This window comes from Nerophis ophidion, linkage group LG02, assembly GCF_033978795.1.
Source record: "Nerophis ophidion isolate RoL-2023_Sa linkage group LG02, RoL_Noph_v1.0, whole genome shotgun sequence".
Taxonomy (NCBI): domain Eukaryota; kingdom Metazoa; phylum Chordata; class Actinopteri; order Syngnathiformes; family Syngnathidae; genus Nerophis; species Nerophis ophidion.
Window position 1 is genome coordinate 61,427,403 of NC_084612.1, and position 23,527 is coordinate 61,450,929.

The 23,527-nt window shown below is 39.5% G+C and overlaps 1 protein-coding gene across 1 annotated transcript in view; it reads left to right on the plus strand.

Annotated features, from left to right (window-relative positions):
* Positions 1-21,581, plus strand: part of LOC133543422 (POC1 centriolar protein homolog A-like) — a 65,635-nt gene extending 44,054 nt beyond the window's left edge. The window contains exons 10-11 of the mRNA XM_061887983.1: positions 8,653-8,787; positions 20,892-21,581. Coding sequence (XP_061743967.1) covers positions 8,653-8,787; positions 20,892-21,056 — 300 coding nt within the window. The 3' untranslated portion in view covers positions 21,057-21,581. The remainder of the gene's footprint in view (positions 1-8,652; positions 8,788-20,891) is intronic.
* Positions 21,582-23,527: the final 1,946 nt, after the last annotated feature.

The window sequence follows — 23,527 nt, forward strand, 5'->3', positions numbered from 1 at the left end:
TCGGCTGCACTCGGCGGGGTACACCGATTAGTTAAATGGTGCTTCATTGTTTGAACTTAAGATTTAGGAATTTAATTTGCTTTATTGCTTCCTAACGTTGCCCAGGTAGTCAATTTTGTTGATGTTTTGAACTATTCAGCAAAAAAGAAAACTTTTTTATTTTTTTTTATTTCAGAAGAGACTGATTAAAACAGTACACAGTTGTGAAGTCTTTGAACAGATGGAAAACAAACAGAACGGTAATAAATCAGAAGGTCACATGATCTTACTGCTATTTAATGCATATAATGTGAATTATATGCCAAGGGGTCTCGCCGGATAGTAACCGATTGAGCACTCACGAAGCATAATGGACCACATAATGTTAGGCCACACTTTTCATCATCATCATATAAACACCACGCAGGGGAAGATGAGGACATCCCTTCAGTAACTTTCTAGAGACATAGATTTAACACCTCAGCTGTTTTGGGTAGGCTGTGGTGATCACAAAAACTTAAACACTTAATATTGTGCTAGTCACACAATATTAAGTGGGGTTGAAGCAGCTGTTGTAATCTAGTGCAAAATAATATTTCTGCGAAAGCTAATTTCTTTGTCTTGGTAGGTTGTTTGCCCCAGGCAGATGTTTTCTTCTTTGTGTTTGATATCATATCCCTGTTTCTCTTCAGTCTTTTGTGCAAACACTAGTAGATGTTTACAGAGACGATCGTGACCTACATGAAGAGACCCAACAGGGAAATCTTAACAGTGGAGTGGTTTCAAAAAAATATAAAGTTTGCTCAGAGACACAAAACATGTGAATCTGTTATCTCAAGGAATAACGAATCACTGTTATTATCCTGATCCTGACCTTGCGTTAAAATTGACAATACATAGTTGTGATAGTTGTGATCGATGATCGTATGAAATTTCAGGTCAAACACAGTGATCAGCTGTTAGCATTTATAAACTTGATCAAACACACGGAAATGTCTGCAATAAAGCTAATCAGAGTCGACCTTTTCTGGTTATCCTAGGGTAGTAAACAGAATCATAGATATGAACAGATTGACCCAACTTGGTGCCAAACACACAGCTGAGGGGGGCAAAATAAATGTCAACTGTGGCTTGGACTTATCACGGGCCCTATGATTGAATGGAATCACAGAATTGGCTATTAAAAATGGAATCTACTAATAAAAAGCGTGGAAAGCTACGAAAATGTACTTATTGTGTTGGAATGGGAATGTTTGGGCATTTCGATTATGACTACGATTTGGAGGGCTACGCTTTGATTATAAATCGATTATTTATACAGCTATAATTATTATTAATATATTGTATATTATTCATAAAAACTTGTAAATGCATTACTTTGGCTACTAAAATTAGTGGTATAGCGTGATTTACGGTTTTACGATTTTAGTGCGCGCAGCATATGGAGAACAAGATATGTAAACTGTAGTAGCCTGCTAAGTGGAAAAAAATAAAAAAGGTCCCTAATTGGCAAACAAGTATTTTTGATTTAATTGTTGTGCCTTTTTTAAAAATACAGATTAAGACAATTTGACCCCAGTCGCCATAAACTTTCGACTCTGCTCGTCTTGTACCACTACAAAAACACTTAATACCTACTTAAGTACTTTGTGGTAACATGACAAAACACCCCCCTTTAGAGGACGCAACTTTCTGAATGATTTTTTTTAAATATGAGATGTGATACCGTTTTCAAAGAAACATACAGTCAAAATTAAGACGTGTGTGGTGTAGTAACATAGACTTCCTCTAGGGGAATTGTGCAACATTATACACAGATTGAGTACATACTGTAAACTCACACCAAATTTAAAAAATAATCATGTTTAAGGACTTTGCTGATTTGTAGTCTGAAAATATTTTTGGAGCATATAGAATACAGTGCATTTGCAAAGTATTGACATCACTTTTTCCACATTTTGTTATGTTACAGCCTTATTCCTGAATGGAAAAAATATTTTTTGTCCACACAATTCTGTACACCTTACCCAGCAATAACAATGTGAAAATTCATAATTTTTGCAAAATTGTTAAAAATAAAACTGAGAAATCACATGTACACCAGTATTCACAGTGTTGCTCAATACTTTGTCAATGTACCTTTAGCAGCAATTACAGCCTAAAGTGTGTATTACTAGGCCACAAGCTTGGCACACCTATCTTTGGGCATGTTTGTTCATTCTTCTTGCAACACCTCTTAAGCTTAGTCAAGTTGGATGGGAATCTCTCCAGAAATGTTCAATTGGACTCATGTCTAGAATCTGGCTGCACCACTCAAGGACATTTACAGAGTCGTCCTGAAGCCATTCCTTTGATATCTCGGCTGCTATAATAATAATACATTACATTTCAAAATAACTAAGGACACTTTACAATATACAGATAAAATAATTAAAAGATTATGATATAACAACAAAGTATAAAATCAACATGTTACAATAGATGTATTGTATGAAGGGAGTCAATATTGCAGAGGTCAGGTTGGAGAGAGTTCCAGAGTTTAAGACCAGAGTGACTGAAAGCTCTGCTCCCCATGGTGACGAGGCAGGTTGATGGCACAGCAAGGTGTATGGAAGAGGACGATCTGAGGGAGTGTGTCAGAGTAATGATAGATAGCCTGACAAATATGAAGGGGTGATGTTGTGGATGCCCTTAAAGGTATTAAAGAAAGATTTTGTATTTAATTAATTGCCTTACTGGAAGTTGGTGAAGTTTTTGTAGGATGGGCGTGATGTGATGGAATAAAGGGTGCTGGTTATAATCCAGGCAGCAGAGTTATGGACCAACTGGAGCTTGTGAAGGGACTTATTGGATAGGCCAAAGAGAAGGGAGTTACAGTAATCGATGCAGAGGTGACCAGACTGTTAGCGAGGATGAAGGCAGCAAGGCGAAGAGGAGAGGGGCGGAGCTGGTTAATATTGCGGAGAGGGAATAGTCAGAGGGGGTAATATTGTTGATGTAAGAGTGGAATGACGGTGTGCTATCCAAAATGACACCCTGACTCTTAACTTCAGTGGATGGAATCACTGGGGAGTTGCCGATAGTTAAGGAGAAACTATTGACTTTAGTAGGTGTGGATTTTTGTACCGATGAGAATTACTTTCGTTTTATCACTGTTTAATTTGAGGTGAACCAGGATTTTATTTCAAATAAGTTGGAGGTGAGGGTGAATGTGGCATCGGCCTTGGTGGAGAGGTAGAGCTGGGTGTCATCAGCGTAGCAGTGCATGTTAAATATATGTAAGATATGGCCATGGGGGAGAAGGTAAGTGATGAACAGAAGGGGTCCCACGACAGATTCTTTTGGAACACCTGTTGGGACTGTAAAATGATCAAATGTGAAAGATTTAAGCTGTATGAAATGAGTGTGGCCTGTAACGTAAGAGTAAGACCAGTCCAGGGGGGTGTTGATGATGCCAAAGTATGAGTGTCTATTGAGAAGGATTGGATGAGAGATGACTTTGAAGGGTGCACTCCAGGAGGATGAGGATGGAGAGAAGTCCTGAATCAGCTGCTTTGAGGGGGTCGTTGGTGATTTTTAACAGGTCAGTTTCTGCACTCTCGGGGGTGAAAACAAATCTGAAAGGTTCATAGAGGGAGTGCCGGGTTAGGTGGAGGTGCAATTAGGCTGCAAAAGTTTTTTCAATGAATTTTGAGATAAAATCTACATTGGAAATGGGACGGAGGTTATTGTAATTGTTGGGAACTGAACTGGGTTTCTTCCAAATGGGAGAGATGGCTACTATTATAAAAAGTTACGGAACAATGACAGTGCAAAGTGAGTTCATAATAGTAGTGATGAGGGGAAGCAGAGGAGAGGCATGATTTGACCAGGTTTGAGGGACGGTGATCTCACTGACATGTGGAGGGTTTGGATTTATTGATGAGGTCTGAAATTTCTGATGGAGTGGGGAGTACAAAAGTAGAATAAGGTTGACTTTGTGGTGAAGGTTCTGGTAAGCAGAGAGGCACAGAAGTGGAGCAAAGTTGTTGGTGAATATTTAGATTTTTTTCAGTAACAAAGAGCATTATGGAGTTGCGGGTTTCAGCTTAGTACAGGTGTGAGGGAGGGAGGGAAGTCCTGAGGTTAAAACATTTTTTTAAATAATGAAAAGAGCGTCTTGGTGTGGCCATCGTTGGAAATGATTAGGCTGGAGTAATAATGTGATTTGGTTTGGATGATATTCATTGTAATGTAAAGTTTTGTGCTTTTCCTTGTGGATGGTGAGACAAGTCTTTTTATGGAGTCGCTCAAGCTGGCAACATTCAGTCTTTAATTTCTGGAGCTTGGGGGTGTACCAAGGGGCAGTTGTGGTGAAAGAGACCGACCGGGATTTTATCAATCAATCAATCAATCAATGTGCAAGGTAATTTAAAAATGCTGCTTAGTTCTTTAATGTAGTGTGTTGCCAGTTTATCGGGGGAGGAGAGATGGTCCAGGGAAGTTATTTTTTCAATATTGTTACAGAGGGTTATTGATGTTGATATCCTTGAATTCTGGAATTTTATAAGCCATGTACTATGTGATTATGCTGAGTGAGAGGCTGACGGTATATGAAAGGAGGAAATGGTCAGATACATGAAGTTCATCAGTTTAACAGCTAGAGGGGGTGATACCAAAACAACAGATTACGTTCAGATCTGTCCTTGAGTGTGTGTAGGGAAGTTAATGTACTGATGAAAACCATAACTCTCCAAGCATGATGAACATTTTTTGGCGAGAGCTAAGTTGCAGTTGTCCATATGTATGTTGAAGTCACCCAGCAGTATACCTTAAGGTGAAAGAGTGGATAAGTGGGTGAGTAAAATTCACATATCAGATAAAAAGTCACTGTCTGGCTGGGGGTGGGCGGTAGACAGAAAAGTTAAAGTACCAATGATTGTCACACACACACGAGGTGTGGCAAAATGATTCTCTGCATTTGACCCATCACCCTTGATCACCCCCTGGGAGGTGAGGGGAGCAGTGGGCAGCAGCGGTGGCCGCACCCGGGAATCATTTTTGGTGATTTAACCAACAATTCCAACCCTTGATGCTGAGTCCAAAGCAGGGAGGTAATGGGTCCCATTTTATAGTCTTTGGTATGACTCGGCCGGGGTTTGAACTCACAAGCAACAATAGTGGGAGTGGGACCAGGAAGTATAAATACAGTGCCTTCAAATGAGGTGAATGTGGGCACAGATAGTGGAATGGCTTTCCACGTCTAGCAAGAGATGCCCACTGCCGCAAGACCTCTCCTCGGCCTTCCCCACGAGGACGACACATTTAAACATAGCCAGGAGAAGTGGATTCATTAAGTTGTGAAAAGTGTCTGGGAAGTTGCCATGTTTCAGTTACACAGAGGAAGTCAAGCTTGCGGTCCGCGAAGAGATCCTGGATAAGGTGTCCCTTGCTCGTAAGTGAGCGGATGTGTGCTTAGGGTCGTTGCCATGCTGAAAGATAAACTGCCGCCCAAATCTGAGTTCAAGAGTCTTTTAGAGCACGTTTTCATTCATTCAGTCTCCCATTTCCAGCTGCTGAAAAACATCCGCACAGCATGATTCTGCCACCACCATGCTTCACGATAGGGATGGTATTGGCCTGGTGATGAGCGGTGCTTGATTTCCCTCAAATATGACACTTGGCATTCACGCCCAAGAGTTCAATCTTCGTCCAATCAAACTGGATCATTTTATTTACTCGTGGTCTGCAAGTATTTCAGTTGCATTTTAGCAAACTTTTTACTAAGAAATGGATTCCGCCTGGCCACTCTACCACACAGGCCTGATTGGTGGATTGCTGCAGAGATGGTTGTCCTTCTGGAAGGTTCTGCCCCTCCACAGAGTAATGCTGTAGCTCTGACAGAGTGACCATCTGGTTCTTGGTCACCTCTCTTACGAGGGCCCTTCTTCCCCGATCGCTCAGTTTAGACGGGCAGCCAGCTCTGGGAAGAGTCCTGGTGGTTCCAAACTTCTTCCACTTACGCGTAATGGAGGCCACTGTGCTCATTGGGACCTTCAAGGCAGCAAATATATCCCCAGATTTGATTGTCTCAAAGGTCTACATACAATTCTTTCGACTCCATTCTTGGTTTGTGTGTGTGCCTTTATAACCAATCAACTGAATTTACCGCAGGTGGACTCCAAATAAGCTGTAGGAACATTTTGAAGATGATCAGTTGAAACAGGATGCACCTGAGCTCAATTTTACTTTCATGGCAAAGGCTGTGAATACTTGTGTACTTTGGGGTTATAAGATTTTTATTTTTATTAATTTAGCAAAAATATCTCTAAAAAACGTTTTCACACTGTCCATCCATTTTTTTCATCCATTTTTCTACCGCTTATTCCCTTTTGGGGTGGCGGGGGGCGCTGGCGCCTATATCAGCTACAATCGGTCGGAAGGCGGTGCACACCCTGGACAAGTCGCCACCTCATCGCAGGGCCAACACAGATAGACAGACAACATTCACACTCACATTCACTCACTAGGGCCAATTTAGTGTTGCCAATCAACCTATCCCCAGGTGCATGTCTTTGGAAGTGGTAGGAAGCCGGAGTACCCGGAGGGAACCCACGCATTCACGGGGAGAACATGCAAACTCCACACAGAAAGATCCCGAGCCTGGGATTGAACCCAGGACTGCAGGACTTTCGTATTGTGAGGCAGATGCACTAACCCCTCTTCCACCGTGAAGCCCTTTGTCACATTGTCATTATGATGTAATTTTTTGTAGAATTTAGAGGAAAAAACAATAATTCCATTTTGGATTAGGCTGTAACATAACAAGATGTGGAAAAAGTGAATTGCTGTGAATACTTTTCGGATGCACTGTATGATTATAACGAAATCTATTTTGGCACGATGCTCTTTGTCCCCAATCAACCGGTATGTATTATGATGGGTGTTCTGATTTTGGCCTTAATCAACACACCCAGACTGTAAAACATGTTAACAGTGTTATTGTATATTTTTGTACATTTATTTTTATGTTGAGTAAAAACAGAAAATATACCCCGAACGGGACAAGCGGTAGAAAATGGATGGATAAATGGATAATTTAAAATATATTTAATTTGCTTTTTTATTTACTGCATATGGTAATAAATACTTATTTAATCTAGTTTATTTAGTTTTAATTACCGATGTTTTAAAATGGCAAGTTTAGTGCACTGGTAATTTTATTGTCACTAATATTTTATTAGTATAACTTGTCCCTACCTTGCAGTCACATTCTTCATTATAATCAATAGTTATATTTGATTCATGTTTGACCAAAGAAACTAGTGGTGTAACGGTACGTCTACTTGTATTGAACCGTTTCGGTACTGGGGTTTCGGTCCGGTTCGTTGGTGTACCGAACGAGTTTCCACACGAACATATTAAGTAGCCGCCTATGCTAAAGTCTTAACAAGCTGCTCCGCGCCGTTCTGCCTCTGTTTCTGTCTGTACACATCACCCAGCATTGTCCCACCCACACAACCATCTGATTGGTTACACGCAATCAGCAGTGCGTATTCAGAGCGCATGTGTGTGTGTGTTACGACAACAAAGCCCTGTCTGTCTGTTATTTCACTTTACCTTTTTCTGTGTTGATTGATCTCTGTTGATGTTGAATGAAGAGTCTGATAGTGGATATAATAATGTAACTGCATCATTAAGCCTACATGAACTCCATGATGTTCAGGGATGAATAGGCTCTCCCATTGCTATTGTTCTATTTTTTCAGCTATAGTCACATTAATCATTAGTAATGTAGCAGCCTAGTTTTGAATGGCAGGGTCCCTGCTATCACATTTTGATACAAATATAACATTTACATGATAAAAATCAACTACAGGCTTCCCAAATGCTGTAATAAATTAAGCATGATGAGTTGACTTGAAACTGTTTAATATTGCACTTATATGTAGAAGAAAGAAAAGTTTTGTCATTTTATTTAATCTGAGCAACAACTTGAGGCAGTTTAATGTTGATAAACGTGGGCAGAATTATTATAGTGTTCCCAATGTTAAAAGGATATAGCCATTGTTTACAAGTTTGGTAAGTAAATAACGAAAAAATGTATATTTTGTTGTTTTCTTACTGTACGGAAAATGAGCCGAACCGTGACCTCTAAACTGAGGTACGTACCGAACCGACATTTTTGTGTACCGTTACACCCCTAAAAGAAACATCCTACATGTTTTTTTTTAAATAATTATAAAGATTGAATGTTTTGTGTTTCTTATAGTTTTTCTAAAATAAGGTATACATGTTCACGGTTTATTACACAACGCACCAAATTGTTATTTCAAGAAAGTGCAGCACCCACATTTTGTTGTAACTTGTGGAATATGGAACAAGTTATTACAAAATGCGTCAATGTTTATTACAAAATGCAGAGGTTATTATTAGTTATATAAATTAGGTGGGTAAAAAGATCAGTGGAAAACTTTAAATATTGATGCTTGATTTGGTTTCAAAATAATGCTGCCAATGATATTGTTTCTCTGCATTTGTGGGACAATATAAGACCTTTGAGTGTCTAGAAAAGCGCTATGAAAATCAAATTTATTATTATTATTATTTAAGTGTGGAGTTGAGGTTGAGTGGGACACCTCACAACTCACCATTGACTCACTGTTTCCTCTGCCTCTTCTATTGTTTTTTTAGGCACCTGAACCAGCCAAAACAGTCTGCTCAAGCAGCAGTTCCTCCTCCGTCCAAGTAACCCATGAAGAAAGTGTTCCCTCGAGTCTTACCAACACACTAGAAAGCATAATGGGTCAACTAAATATACTCACGCAGGTAAGGCGTATGTCGTGTTCATTATTCGGTAGCAGGCAGTGAGTACTTTAAGGGGTCGTTTGCAACTTGCTCACAGTTCCATTTTTCAAAGCAAACAATGTAACAAACACCACTGGCTAGCTTATGTTACCATTAGCGGTGTAACAGAACACATTTGATTTAAAACCGTCTATATTCTTTACAATTACTGAGTTTACGTGATGACAACAAAAAAAAATTCCAGCTCCCAAAAATAAGTTGTGTTTACAGCTGTCACTCACCCTGTCTTGGCAACACATACATCCGTGCTCACAAAAACAGTCCAAGGGAAGCAACAAACAATTTGCAGTAATGTTGTTATCATTAAATCTACAATCAATGACAGCTACACTGCAAAAAGTCAGTGTTCAAAAACAAGGAAAAACAATACAAAAATTAGGGGTATTTTACTTGAACTAAGCAAATTATCTGCCAATAGAACAAGAAAATTTGGCTTGTCAAGACTTTCTGAAACAAGTAAAATTAGCTAACCCCAAAATACCTTAAAATAAGTATGTTCTCACTAATGACAAGTGCACTTTTCTTGATAGAAAAAAAAAACATGAGACCTTTTTTCTCAGTATGTTGAAAAATATTCCTGTCTATTTGGCTGTCATCTGTTTTAATTATGTGACACAATTTTGTCAAAGTCATAATTTTTTTTATTTTATGCTTGAAATAAGAAATTATTTCTTTGAAAAAGCAGTTGTGAGTGTTGATGACACAGCTTTGCAAAACTTAATATTCTAGTTTCAAGCATATTTTACTCAAAATAGGTCATAAAATCTCAGCAACAAGCTGTAATATCTTACTGAGATAATTTAGGACCAAAACACTTAAAACAAGTAAAACACTCTCACATGAAATCCGCTTAGTGAGAAGAATCGTCTCATCAGACACAATTTAAGCAAATACCACCCTTATTTGAGATATTTAATCTTACTTAGATTTCAGTTTTTGCAGTGTAACACCATCCATCTAAATCGCTATCATTAGCTAACAAAATCCAAGCGTGTTACATGCGAATTTAGTTATGTCCTAAAGCCGTAATAGGGAGGAATAAAGGTAAGGCAAGGCAAGTTTATATGTATAGCACAATTACTACACATGGTAATTCAAAGTGATTTACAAAAAAATAATCATAATTCAAATTCTCGATCGTAGAATAAAACCATCATAAAAACAATGCAAATTTAAATCAAAGTTTGTAATAAAAAACTCTCAGCTGTCATATGCACAATTAAATAAGAGTGTTTTGGCCTGGATTTGAACATTGCGAATGTTGTCAAAATCTTTTAAGAGACTATTACAGATTTTAGGAGCAAGAAATTGAATCACAGTCTCACCATGTTTCATCGTGACTCTGGGCACCAGCAGGGGACTACTCCCTGTGGTTTTCGGAGCCCAAGATGGTTCATATGGTTCTAACATGTCAGAGATGTACTTTATCACACGACCATGAAAACAATTGTACACGAGCAGAGCTATTTTAAAGATTACTCTCTGAGTAACAGGAAGCTAGTGCAGGGGCCTAAGCGCTAGATTAATATAGTCATATTCCCTGGTTCTAGTGAGGACTCGAGCTGCAGCTTTCTAGATGTACTGCAGCTGCTTTACAGGTTGTTTAGAGAGCCCATTGAGAAGGTAATTCCAGTAGTCTAACCTACTGGAGGCAAAGACATGGATTAGCCTTTGTAAATTTGTTTTGAACATTATTACTTTGGTTTTGGCAATGTTTTTCAAGTGGTGAAAAGCTGCTGATATGATTTAATTTGGCTGTTAAAGTTCAAGACTGAATCCATTATTACCCCTGCATTTTTAACCTTATTACTCGGTTTCAGTTTATCTTTGCTTTCGTGGGCCACAGACAATCATTTCAGTTTTGTCTTAGTTCAGCCAGCCGTCAGTAAATAATGCTTTGAGTCTCTAGAGAAAAATCGCTATATAAATATACTTCACTTCGCTTAAAATACATTGGTAAATTAGCGCCCTCTAGGCATCTGTGTAAATGTTGCAAACTGCCCCTTTAACTTCAGCTTGCCACCCACTCGCACACTTTGAGAACAAAAGCTTCCTTTTTACTTTTCAACTTGCAGGCCAGAGATGCTTTCAGCCGCTCCGAAAACAAAAAATGATTACATAAGCGATTCCATGGAATATATAACTGATTCTGACTAATCTTATATACCAACCAATCACATACACACAACATGGACAAACATATACTGAGTGCATTGTAAGCTCTTGGTGTTGTTTTATACATATTCGATTAATGAATAATTATTCTGAGAAGGTGTTTCAAGAACGCTTTTCCTGTCTTTTCACCAATCTTTTATGTCAGGATTACTTTGTTCTTCCCATGTGTTGTTCCCGTCAGCTTCTCTGAGAGTACAAGCCGAAATATATTCCTTACACTTCCATGTAAACCTTTTAAAGAAGACAGAGACTAATGAAACATGGTAAGGAAGACCAAATAAAAAGCACCATATGGGGGGAAAAAAAGCCACACAAATAAAAGGCAGACACAAAATGGTCGCACAAATGTCAACTGGGCGTTGAATGAGAACATGCCACAGAGACTCCTTGAAGTAAAACATATGGGCAGACATGTGTAGAAACCTGCATAGGATTCAGAAAAAAAAAATGCAGCCAGATGCAGGCTGGGACACGCTTTGTCACCCATTCACATTTTCTCCCTAATACTTGCTCCCTGAAAGTCTGGATGCCTGCAATCTTTGACACAAATAAGGGTTACTAAAAAGATATGGTGGCTTTGAAAATACAATAACCCAGCTACCTAGCAAGCGAAAGCATAGATGCCAATTCATATTTCCTTGCTTCAGCATTCAGCTCCCTGAAACTCTCACAGTCAAGGAATCTGAGGGAGGCGGATTAATTATTCAGCAAACGACAGAGGCTTCCAAAGGCACATTTTGCTGTCTTGGCTGTTTTTTTTTTTAACTTGTCTGCTCTCGACTAGCTCCCGGGTCCCTGTCTTATCCCTATTCGTAGTTAAAGAGGAAGTGGACTTTTTTAGTCATTTTTGGGAATCATTCACAATCCCTTTGTGAGAAAAGGACACACGTTGTACTGTTTTTTTATGCAAATAACCACTCAGTGGCCTAGTGGTTAGTTTCCGCCCTGAGATCGGTAGGTTGTGAGTTCAAACCCCGGCCGAGTCCTACCAAAAACTATAAAAATGGGACCCATTACCTCGCTGCTTGTCACTCAGCATCAAGGGTTGGAATTGGGGGTTAAATCACCCAAAATTATTCCCGGGCGTGGCCAACGCTGCTGCCCACTGCTCCTCTCACCTCCCAGGAGGGGAACAAGGGGATGGGTCAAATGCAGAGGACACATTTCAACACACCTTGTGTGTGTATGACAATCATTGGTACTTAAATGTAACTTTTAACTTTAATTTGAAAAAATTATAATTCCTAAAATATGGCCAGTACGAGGTGGCTAACAATGCAGCTAATGGGAGTACCGTACACTATTCCGCCCATAAAGCCCTCCTAAAAACATCCCAAAACTGCCAACAATTTACATCTCATAACCTGAATATTAGCCAATTATTAGTAATATTGTTATTATACGTGCTAACGCAGGCAAACTATATTTAGAGGCGCCATGATCACAGAGAGCTGACTAGCTGTGAGACGGTGAGCTTCTGCACTGCCTCTGAGCTGGTGAAAGTTCCATCCATCCATCCATCTTCTTTCCGCTTATCCGAGGTCGGGTCGCAGGGGCAGCAGCCTAAGCAGGGAAGCCCAGACTTACCTCTTCCCGGGGGATCCCGAGGCGTTCCCAGGCCAGCCGGGAGACATAGTCTTCCCAACGTGTCCTGGGACTTCCCCGTGGCCTCCTACCGGTTGGACGTGCCCTAAACACCTCCCTCGCGTTCAGGTGGCATCTGACCAGATGCCCGAACCACCTCATCTGGCATCTCTCGATGTGGAGGAGCAGAGGCTTTACTTCGAGATCCTCCCGGATGGCAGAGCTTCTCACCCTATCTCTAAGGGAGAGCCCCGCCACACGGCGGAGGAAACTCATTTCGGCCGCTTGCAACCGTGATCTTATCCTTTCGGTCATGACCCAAAGCTCATGACCATAGCTGAGGATGGGAATGTAGATTGACCGGTAAATTGAGAGCTTTGCCTTCCGGCTCAGCTCCTTCTTCACCTCAACGGATCGGTACAACGTCCGCATTACTGAAGACGCCGCACCGATCCGCCTGTCGATCTCACAATCCTCTCTTCCCCCGCTCGTGAACAAGACTCCTAGGTACTTGAACTCCTCCACTTGGGGCAGGGTCTCCTCCCCAACCCGGTGAAAGTTATGTTTAGATTATAAATAATGCCTTTCAACTGGATAGTAGAAGGATGTGGCAATAAACTAAGAAGTTGCTAAACTTTGACATCCAACTTATGCCCGTAGATGTCGACAGAGACACAAAAAGACGCTTGTTTGCGGCATTCTTATTTTTGTTTTTGTTTTAAACCTTTACGAGGATTATGATTAGTTTTTTATCCAAACGAGAAGATATAAACATTCCATCATTTGGCATCCTAGTTAGAGCAGACGTTCTACAGTAAAGGACTGTTTTATTATGTTCATAGTTTGTATTTCTTGTTTAGCACTTAGCAATAGTGCTGCATGATGCTTAGTGTCTCACTAAAGTTGGATTTGTTTATCATTCTCCTTATATTCAGGCTGAAATAAATAAGGTGCTGGATCATCGTTTTGTCCCACAGTAGTTTGCCATGAGTAATAATGTTGTTATCGTTAAGGGAAAAGCAAATGTGATGCGTCCGTGAAACCTTTCCAAGGGTTCTCGTTCCCATAGTGTTGAGTTTTGAAGCTACAGACAGGCATTAAAGCAACAGACACACAAAGGCCCCCTTTTTTTTTTTTTTTTTTTAAGCTAATTTCAGTATCAATGTTAACGTTTTGTACAATACTGTTCTTGTACACTACTGTAGAACCTCTGAGACTTTTTAATAGTAAAATTAGGGACATTTAAAAACAATCCTCTGTTATGGCCCCTTGGAGGCTCTTTTGATAAGTGATTTCCCTTCAAACATTTGACTTGATGGTCTGTCATTGGGCCATACCAAAGTGATGACACATTTGGTGTAACAAAGATCCAGTAAGGCTGAAGGCGGTGTGCATTCAAGAGTAAAAAAACAAAACTCCTGGCTCTGTTTTAGGAGCAAACATCTTTGGTTCCTTCCAGGGGAAAACTATAGGCCAGTATCGTGTGGCTGTCGCCTGAGGACACTTTCACAACCACACACACGCACGCAAACTACATTAGCAGGACTGAGGATTGGGGCCATATCAGGTTGGTAAGATAAACAGGGTATTATTGATTTAGAGAACAGAGGCAGGGAGAGTAAGGATATACGAGCCTTTTTGCTCGACTTGGTTGGATGAAATAGCAGGAGATGTCTTGTGTGTATGTATGATGAACCTAAAGAATAGGCCTCTTATGACACAACTGATATGTTAGACGACAAAATACAGGCAGAGTTCAATGATTTGCACATGTGTTAAAGGGCTGTTTGCAACTGGCTTACATAATACAATTTTTTTTACAGCCCGGAAAACATAATTGGTGTTTCCGGCTGTCACTCATCCTGTCACATCAACACATACACGCACATCCCGATTTTTCAGACGATAGGACGCACCGGATTAAAAGGCGCACTGCCGGTGAGAGGATCTATTCAGGTCTATTTTTATACAAGAGGTGCATTAAAGGGGTCATATTATGATTTTTTTTCTAAATGTAAAACCCCTACTTGTGGTATACATAACATGTAATGGTGGTTTTTTGGTCAAAATGTTGCATGGATTTTGTTTTACAGATCATCTTCAAGTCTCCTTCTGACAGTCGCTTCAGGATGCGCCGTTTAGTGGGCAGTTTTATTTACGGGGCTCGCCTTCAACAGCGTCTTCTCCCTATCATTTTGTTCTACCAGTGTAGCGTGCAAAGACGGGAGTGGAAGAAGTGTCAAAAGATGGCGCTAACTGTTTTATTAACATTCAGGCTTCACTTAAATCAATAACGGAGCAGCATCTCCTCATCCGAGGCTCACTACTGCAACGACGATGCCAGAAATGTGTTCGGTGAAAAACCGTCCAATAACTAAAGTTCTTTGGGTGAATAATGTAAACCGGCCGGTAGTTTTTAGCGCTTTTATAGCGAGTCTACTGACATATATAAGTTAGAACTTAACGTTACTTTATATTAGAAATGACAATAGCGGGGAATGAATATCCTGTAACAAGAAGATAGAGAAAAATAAGGAACTAGTCGGCACGAACTACAATGGCGGACACACGCACATTTTCAGGACTTTTGCAGATCCCAAATACACATCAGCAGGTACCAGAAGGTAAAAAAAGTAGTTTTTGCCTATTATTGCAAAACAGAAAGCCATATAATGTATACTAATAGGTGCCATTTTGCGGTCCTTATACACAGACACCATAATAATACTCATATGTTAAAGCACAGTATGTCTGACTACAGTAGCCACAACACGCAGATCCATCAAGCGGTGCGGCTTCATAGCTTACCAAAGTCGTACTAAAACATTTTGACATTTTTTTGAGCGCAGCGTGTGTGGTGTTCTATATTCTCAATGGAACATTTAATGTTTTGGTGCTGTTTACTGGCATCAAATTGCAGTCTACACGTAACTGTTATGTGTGACTGCCATCTACTGGTCACACTTATCATTACACCATGTACCAAATAAAATAATTTTGAGGTCGGTAAGCACAACCAGAATTATTCTGTACATCAGGCGTATTGAGTTATTAGGAGCACTGTCGATTTTTGAGAAAATGAAAGGATTTTAAGTGCGCCTTATGCGAAAAATACGGTACATTCAATGACAGCTAACACTAACTATTAGGGGTGTGGGAAAAAATCGATTCGAATACGAATCGCGATTCTAACGTGCGATACAGAATCGATTCTCTTTTTTTTTTTTTATCTTTTTTTTTATGTATTTATTTATTTTTAATTTTTTTTATCAATCCAACAAAACAATACACAGCAATACCATAACAATGCAATCCAATTCCAAAACCAAACCTGACCCAGCAACACTCAGAACTGCAATAAACAGAGCAATTGAAAGGAGACACAAACACAACACAGAACAAACCAAAAGTAGTGAAACAAAAATGAATGAATTATATCAACAACAATGTCAATATTAGTTATAATTTCAGCATAGCAGTGATTAAAAATCCCTCATTGACATTATCATTAGACATTAAAAAAAAAAAAGAAAAAAAAGAACAATAGTGTCACAGTGGATTACACTTGCATCGCATCTCATAAGCTTGACAACACACTGTGTCCAATGTTTTCACAAAGATAAAATAAGTCATATTTTTGGTTCATTTAATAGTTAAAAAAAAATACATTATTGCAATCAGTTGATAAAACTTTGTCCTATACGATTATAAAAGCTTTTTAAAAAAAATCTACTACTCTGCTAGCATGTCAGCAGACTGGGGTAAATCCTGCTGAAATCCTATGTATTGAATGAATAGAGAATCGTTTTAAATCGGAAAAATATCGTATTTGAATCGAGAATCACGTTGAATCGAAAAAATCGATACATAATCTAATTGCGACCCCAAGAATCGATATTGAATCGAATCGTGGGACACCCAAAGATTCGCAGCCCTACTAACTATCCAAAATGCAATCATATACTAACAACACCCGAAGCGGATGTGCTTGCGTGTGTTACATACGTACATAATTACGTCAAAAGTGTAATAAAGAAACACAAATACAACACCATAAAAACAAAGAAAGTAGGTCCCATATACAACAAACTGGCAGGAAAACCTTTAAGTGAGTAAAAACTAGCAAAGGCTAGTAGCTTTAGACCGCTTGCAACAAGACAGACAAGGATTATAATACACTAAACTCTTGGAGAACACACAAAGAATTGATTGATTGAGGCTTTTATTAGTATATTGCACAGTACAGTACATATTCCTTACAATTAACCACTAAATGGTAACATCCGAATACGTTTTCCAACTTGTTTAAGTCGGGGGTCCACGTTAATCAATTCATGGTACAAGAAAATATGAAGAAAATAATAGGGCATTATATGACGAGATGATGAATGTTGAGCAATGTATGTCAAAATCTATTGAGCTTATCAATAAATATGATTGCGGATACGAAGCAGGTGTGATGATGTGACCAAAACCTGCAGTGTCTGAAACAGAAATACGAGTAAGGACAAAATAAAACCGATAAAACAATAAGGTGACAGAACGTGGTAGACTAACACAATATTTCTATCATCTCATCTCATTGCTGCATATTGCAGAAAAGTCTGACAAAAGCTCAGTGGAATATCAAACCAAAAATCACAGAGCAAAAAATCTGATTACACTCTGATTATGTCATGGTTCTGATGTATTCATTTCAGGACAGTTGCATAATGACTTAAGTCAATTTCGCTTTTTCTTTATGCCTAGACTGGCATAGTCAAAGACCCTTAGTGTTGTCTTTCGTTTAATTTGGTTCAGTTGTGTGTGTACGTGTGCGGGTGGGAGGTGGTTAAATGATATATGATCTGATGCATAATCTTTCCTAAGCGCTCATAATTTAATTGGTACTGACAGTATTTAAGGTTTCCCCCTAATGGTTTCAGTTGATACAAATTGATGAAAAATAAGCCGATATATTGCACAATTCAGTACAACTTAATATGTCCTTTGAACATGGTCTTTCGTAATACAAATGGCTATGTTGAATCTTGATAAGAATTTAGGGGTTGTTCACACATTGTCGATTTAAAGGACGGTTTGACAATTCGCTTTGCTCCACCCTAGACCATGTTGGTACTGAACACAAAACCTGGTCACTCATCACTCATCTGTCATGATCCCTGAGAGTGTTTATAAAGAATAAACATTTAAAAACATTTCGTGGCGGTATTACCGGTTCAAAATGGGCCATTTTCAAAACGCCTTTTGCCGTCTAAAGAACAGCAGCCACCGTGTTTGCACTACAAGAACAAGAATAATATTGTGTTACCACTGCCACAATCCGCCAGTCACATTTTCCTGCAAGACCTTCACAATGTGAACACAGTAACGACACAGAGGTGGGGGTGATAAACACGGAAGGATCAACGCCTCATCAAGGAGCAACATGGTGGTATTGCTGTTGATGTGGAGTAGAATTGGAGAGGTCCCTGATTCTACCGAGCCAATCTGTGTTGGTGCTGTGTTCAAAACATATTGAAAGAGTCTTTGTGCCATTTTTGAGACTTGAGACACTGTTCACATCGGTTTGAAAAACACCATGCATGAATCACCATCCTAAACTGGCAATGTGTGAACGTGAACGCCCCATTACCTATAAAACGGTCGAAAAATATAGCACTTAGGTCTGCAACTGGCAACAAATTTATCCCGACCAGCATGGTTGACATGCTGTGTTAAGAATGGCTACAAAACATTTGACAGTTTTAAACCATGGTGCAATCTTGTAATGGTTGTATAACAGTAAAATTTTAAATAAAGGGAGCAGACAGAAGAATATATTTTTTTAATGCATTCCCAACTAAAAGCACAAGACCATGCAAGACACTTCGACATTGTCTTTTGTTCACTTTACCAAAATTTGCCATCTTACATGCCGCACTGTGTTCGTCACCAGGCAACACAAGTGAGAGATTTAGAGTCATTGTCTGCCTTCTTTTAGACAATTTTTACAGAACCGTTGTTGTAATTATGATTCCCTAGATGTCAATTTGGGATCGTTATTATAATGTCTAGCTTTTTGCAATTAGCTCTCATTGTTCCCTTGTCCTACATGTCTTCTAGTTTTAGTCGACATAAAATACAGAATTTGCAGCTGAGGAAAAATTAAATGACGGAAGACCAAAATAACAGACATTTTTTACTGCAGTAACTTTTGAAACTAACAAGGGAAAAAAAATATCTTTGAAAATAAAAGCCTAATGGTACTAAAGTGTATTTGTTGGTTTGCTTGGAAATTTGGAGCTAAAAACTACCAACATGGCTGTCAGGGAGAAGACACAGTCGAAGTGGACGCACCTAAATAAGACCACTCAAAATAACGGAACATCCTGAAGAGACGGTCAATAAGCGGTATTGAAAATGGTCTGTAAAACACAATCTATGCAACATTTTGACCAAAGAACCAACATTATTGCTACATGTTATGTAGACCACAAGGAAGTGCTTTAAATGTAAATTTTTTTTTATAATATGACCACTTTAAGGTACATATCATGGGTCCTGGTCCTTAGCTTTCTGGATACCCATCCATCCATCCATTTTCTACCGCTTGTCCCTTTTTCGGGGTCGCGGGGGGCGCTGGAGCCTATCTTAGCGGCATTTGGGCGGTAGGCATTCAGTTAAATACTCCTTAAAGCTAGAGTTAAATATCCTGATTTCCTTTTTATATTTTAATGTTTTAAAAAATGTTAACTGTTTTGTTTTTATTACAACATGGATGCATGTATTTATAAAGCAAGTATAAACTGAATTCTAAAACTCCCATATGCAATCAGATTATTAAATTGATAAGGGTGCATTACAAGTGCATATTATTTTTAAAACTGTCAAGTTTCTGTCAGAAATATGATTAGTGGTGTTGGCAATAATTTCATTCCATAGCGGAATTTTAGGCATTGTAATGCGTTAGAAAAAAATAAATCCACCCATTAACAGTGTGGTCAGTCACTCACCTTGGTGTCGGGAGATCTACTGGATTGCAAACGCCAAATGTTGGCGGCTATGACTTGAACCCAATTGATTTCCTGTGGGGCATCCTCAAGCGGGAGGAAAGAAGGTGGAGAAGCACAAGGTGTATAACATTCACTAGTCGTCATGGAGGTGTGGAAGGTGATTCCAGTATCAGCCTTTGCAGCTCTCCCGTCCAAAGGCAAAACCTAGTACCTCACTTCTAGCTGATTTTGAGAAAACAAAGGAAAACCAATCCATCTAGATGCTGTCTTACAAAGTCATCAAACGTATAGATGTTTTCTTGAGCTTTCATTTTCTTGCCGATTGAGCCATGGATTGAATCTGCTCTCATGAACGTGTGCCCTTTCTCCAGATATTTGATCACAATCTCGGGTGGGCCCCATTCTGCATTTGCACATTGGGCAAGAGCCGTGTACAGCGTCCAGTTTTTATTTTGACCTCCACAGTTATTTGCTCAAAAGAGTATGCAAGGGGAAGAATCAAGAACAATACATTTAATGAAGGTGCTTGCAACGTCCTGGGCCAATCTTCCAAATATCCCCTCGTGCCATAATATCACATAATCAGGTTGACCGTCGGCCCCCATTCGTGCAAATGTCTCATTAAAGACAATAAGGCGAATGACAAAGAAGCTCCGATTGGTCCCTTGAGATACTAGGTTTTTGTGTTGTATCTACGCGGTTATGTGGTAGTTGCTAGGTCCTGCCACGCGCGTAACAGCTTACTTACGGAACAAATTACAATATCGCATACACTAATGTAAAGCATATCACCTAGGAACTCCAAAATTATCATCAGCTCAGTTTTGACCAAAATTGATTTACTGGGTTTTGCATTTTTGGACGGGAGAGCTCTGCTCAATGCCATGTCTTTTAGAATAAAAACAGTGCTACATAACAAAGCTATCACTATATTTTCACACTGAGGGCACGTTTCAGAAATGTTCACTCTGAGGTGTACTTACTTGTGTTGCTATATTTAGTCATGTTGACTCATTTTTAGTAGATAGTTCATATGTACTGCTTGACAAGCTGTACAGTAACTACCCTTGCGTATTATAGAATCCAGAGCATCAATGTCATCTTCTAGGTTTATACTCTGAATGAGACTTTTCCTCGACAACATAGTTTTGTGTCATACACACACTGCCTCATTCAGACGTACAATAACATCTATTATGTGGTCGTTAGTATCAAGCTGATGCTGCACATCCGTGTCAAACAGGCCATCCTTCTTCCCCTGATCTTCCTTTCCCATCTTCTCTTCTCATTCTGTCGCTCTTCCCCATGCAGACAGTCTCCATCTTGGAACATCGGCTGACGCTGACAGAAGACAAACTGAAGCAGTCTTTACAGGACAAGTCGGTGTCTCAAATCCAAGCGTTTACAGAGGAGGCGGACTGGACACCAGCCCCGTACCCAGCTGATAAAGACGTTGTCCTCGCAGATGGCTCTTAGAGAAGTTGTTTGTGGCAAACAGTGGTGACTTCCAACATTGTCTGTTCTGCTGATTAAGTTACTTGAGTGTGTGTCTGCAGTAGGCGACATTTCGTGCTTGCCTATGCGAAACACGTCTGTTTTTAGCTGTCTCTTTGCAGGCAACAAGGGCAACCGTAAGCTCTTCTTCGTCGAAACACACAGGAAAACCGGATTAACCAAACATTAAAAGCCTAAAGCTATTGGCTTATTCATTGCACTTAAAAAGACCCATCTTTTGAAATGTACACACAAATTTGAACATTTCATGTCTGGATACAAAGGAAAATGCATCAAAGTACAGTGCCTCCAGAAATGAGGAAATAATGCATTTGAAAAGTAAAATCACAATTTTCAGACAGCAGAAACAGACTTTTCCAGGTTTGGGATTTATTTAAACCACCAGATTTTTCCCTCTAACTTATTTTAGCGTTTTTTTTTTGTGTTTGTTTTTAACGCCTGTCTTTTATTTGTATCCCTACTTGATAATAAACAGAATCCAGATGCTATTTGCTTACTTTTGTATGCCCATGTTTGTTGTCATTGTAATTGCCAGAGCGATGAGGTCACCACTTGCTTCCTTCTACAATTGGTCCGCATCGTGACATTGACTATGTTTGTTGTCCGCTTAGCAGAGATGTGAACAGCGTGAGTCGTGAGTTTTGTCATCCCCAAGCTCGCAGTGAGTCACTTTCACCTCTATCTTTGCCAAAGCTGTGGAACCACCGAACAATGCTTGTAAATATTCTCAATTCTCTAGGTCATTGTATTCTCAGTCTTGTTGTGGCATGCCACTAAGTTAGAGGATAAACCATTGAGTCCTACACCAATACCTCAGGCTAAAACTGTCATATAGAAAGTCCTTGAATCAAGGAATCTGCTCAGATGAGAGGCTAAATGTCTTAAAGACGACCTGAACAGTCCAGTTGTTATGAATTTCCAAAGCCTTGATACCACCATACAGTGCTAAACCTAATCCATAAGTAGTATCACATAATTATATACGCATCAGTAGGCCAGGGTTGTCAAAAGTGCGGCCAAAGGAAAATTATAGAATCGCTAATCTTGGAGGGTGTTCATACAGTTGTTTCATGAAGAAAAAAATAAAACAGACTACACACAAAAAAATTCTTTCAAATGGCAACTTTCTAGCTTCAAGAAAATAATTAAAGCTGCAAGCAGCGATGGTCGGGTCCGCCTTTGGCTGCTGCCCCCGTGACCCAAGGCCGGATAAGCGGTAGAAGATGGATGTATGGATTATTACACAGAGAAAAAGTTGTATACACGTGTTATACATCAGTCTCATAGTAATAACAGTTGTAAAGTGGCTTGGGCATTTTTATAAGGACGCCTTTGTGCCACCATTTTGAGTCTCTATGACATTCCTAACGGAAGTTATACGCAGTCTGTTTTTTTTTTTTCCTAGGGGGCGCTAGCGCGCAATTTTAATTTTTGGTATTTGGTTGCTAAATAAGTTGGGAAGGTTTGCCATACCGACGTGTGTGTCAAATTTGGTGAGTTTTGAAGCATGTTAAGGGGGTCAAATTAGGGTGTGAAGGTGCGGAATAATAATAATCAAGAATAAAGAATAATAATAATAAAACCTTACAGTTTCAACAGGGTCCTTTGGCCCATTGCAAAAGGACTCCTTTGGGAGTCCTTTTGCAATGTGTGTCTGTGTGTCCAAAATGTCAACGTAAACGGGTGCATTTATTGAAGATGTAATGACAGCTCCAGTGCAATCACCTGACTTTCAGCCCTATATCATCAATGTGAATGTTTTTTTCATAAATCTCATTGAAACGGCACCAAACAAAAGTTCCAGCATCATTACCTTGCCCAATGCTGACTGACCATTTGTCACTGAATGTAATTTTTGTTCAGTCATCCTATAGTGCACAATTGTGTTTCCTTAACCGGTTGGAAACAGTTTTTTATGTTTAAATATAAAAACAGCTGTTGTTTAGCTTTTTTGTGTTATATCCCATCGCCTTTTGGTGGCTTCTGACAGTTCGGTCACAGACGGTAACTTAAATATCCGCCCATTTGTTCTTATTGTTTTGTTGTACCTTTTCGGTTTTCAAGATAATAATAATAATAGATTGTATTTGTAAAAAGCACTTTACATTGAGCAAACAACCTCAAAGTGCTACAATGCGTTAAAAAATAAAAATAAATACAAATAAAAACTAGAACAGCCTAATTTCTAGAACTAGTATGCATATATCTATAAAAAGGCTTTTTTAAAAAAGAAGGGTTTTTTAGTCTTTTTTTAAAAGCATTCACAGCCTGTGGTGGCCTCAGGTGGTCAGGGAAAGCGTTCCACAGACTGACAGCGGCGGAGCAGAAAGCCCGGTCTACCATAGTTTGTAGCTTTGTCCGCGGAGGTGTCGTGTGGAGGATTTGGGGGTGAGTAGTTCTTTGAGGTAGAGGGGGGCATTTCCATGGAGGCA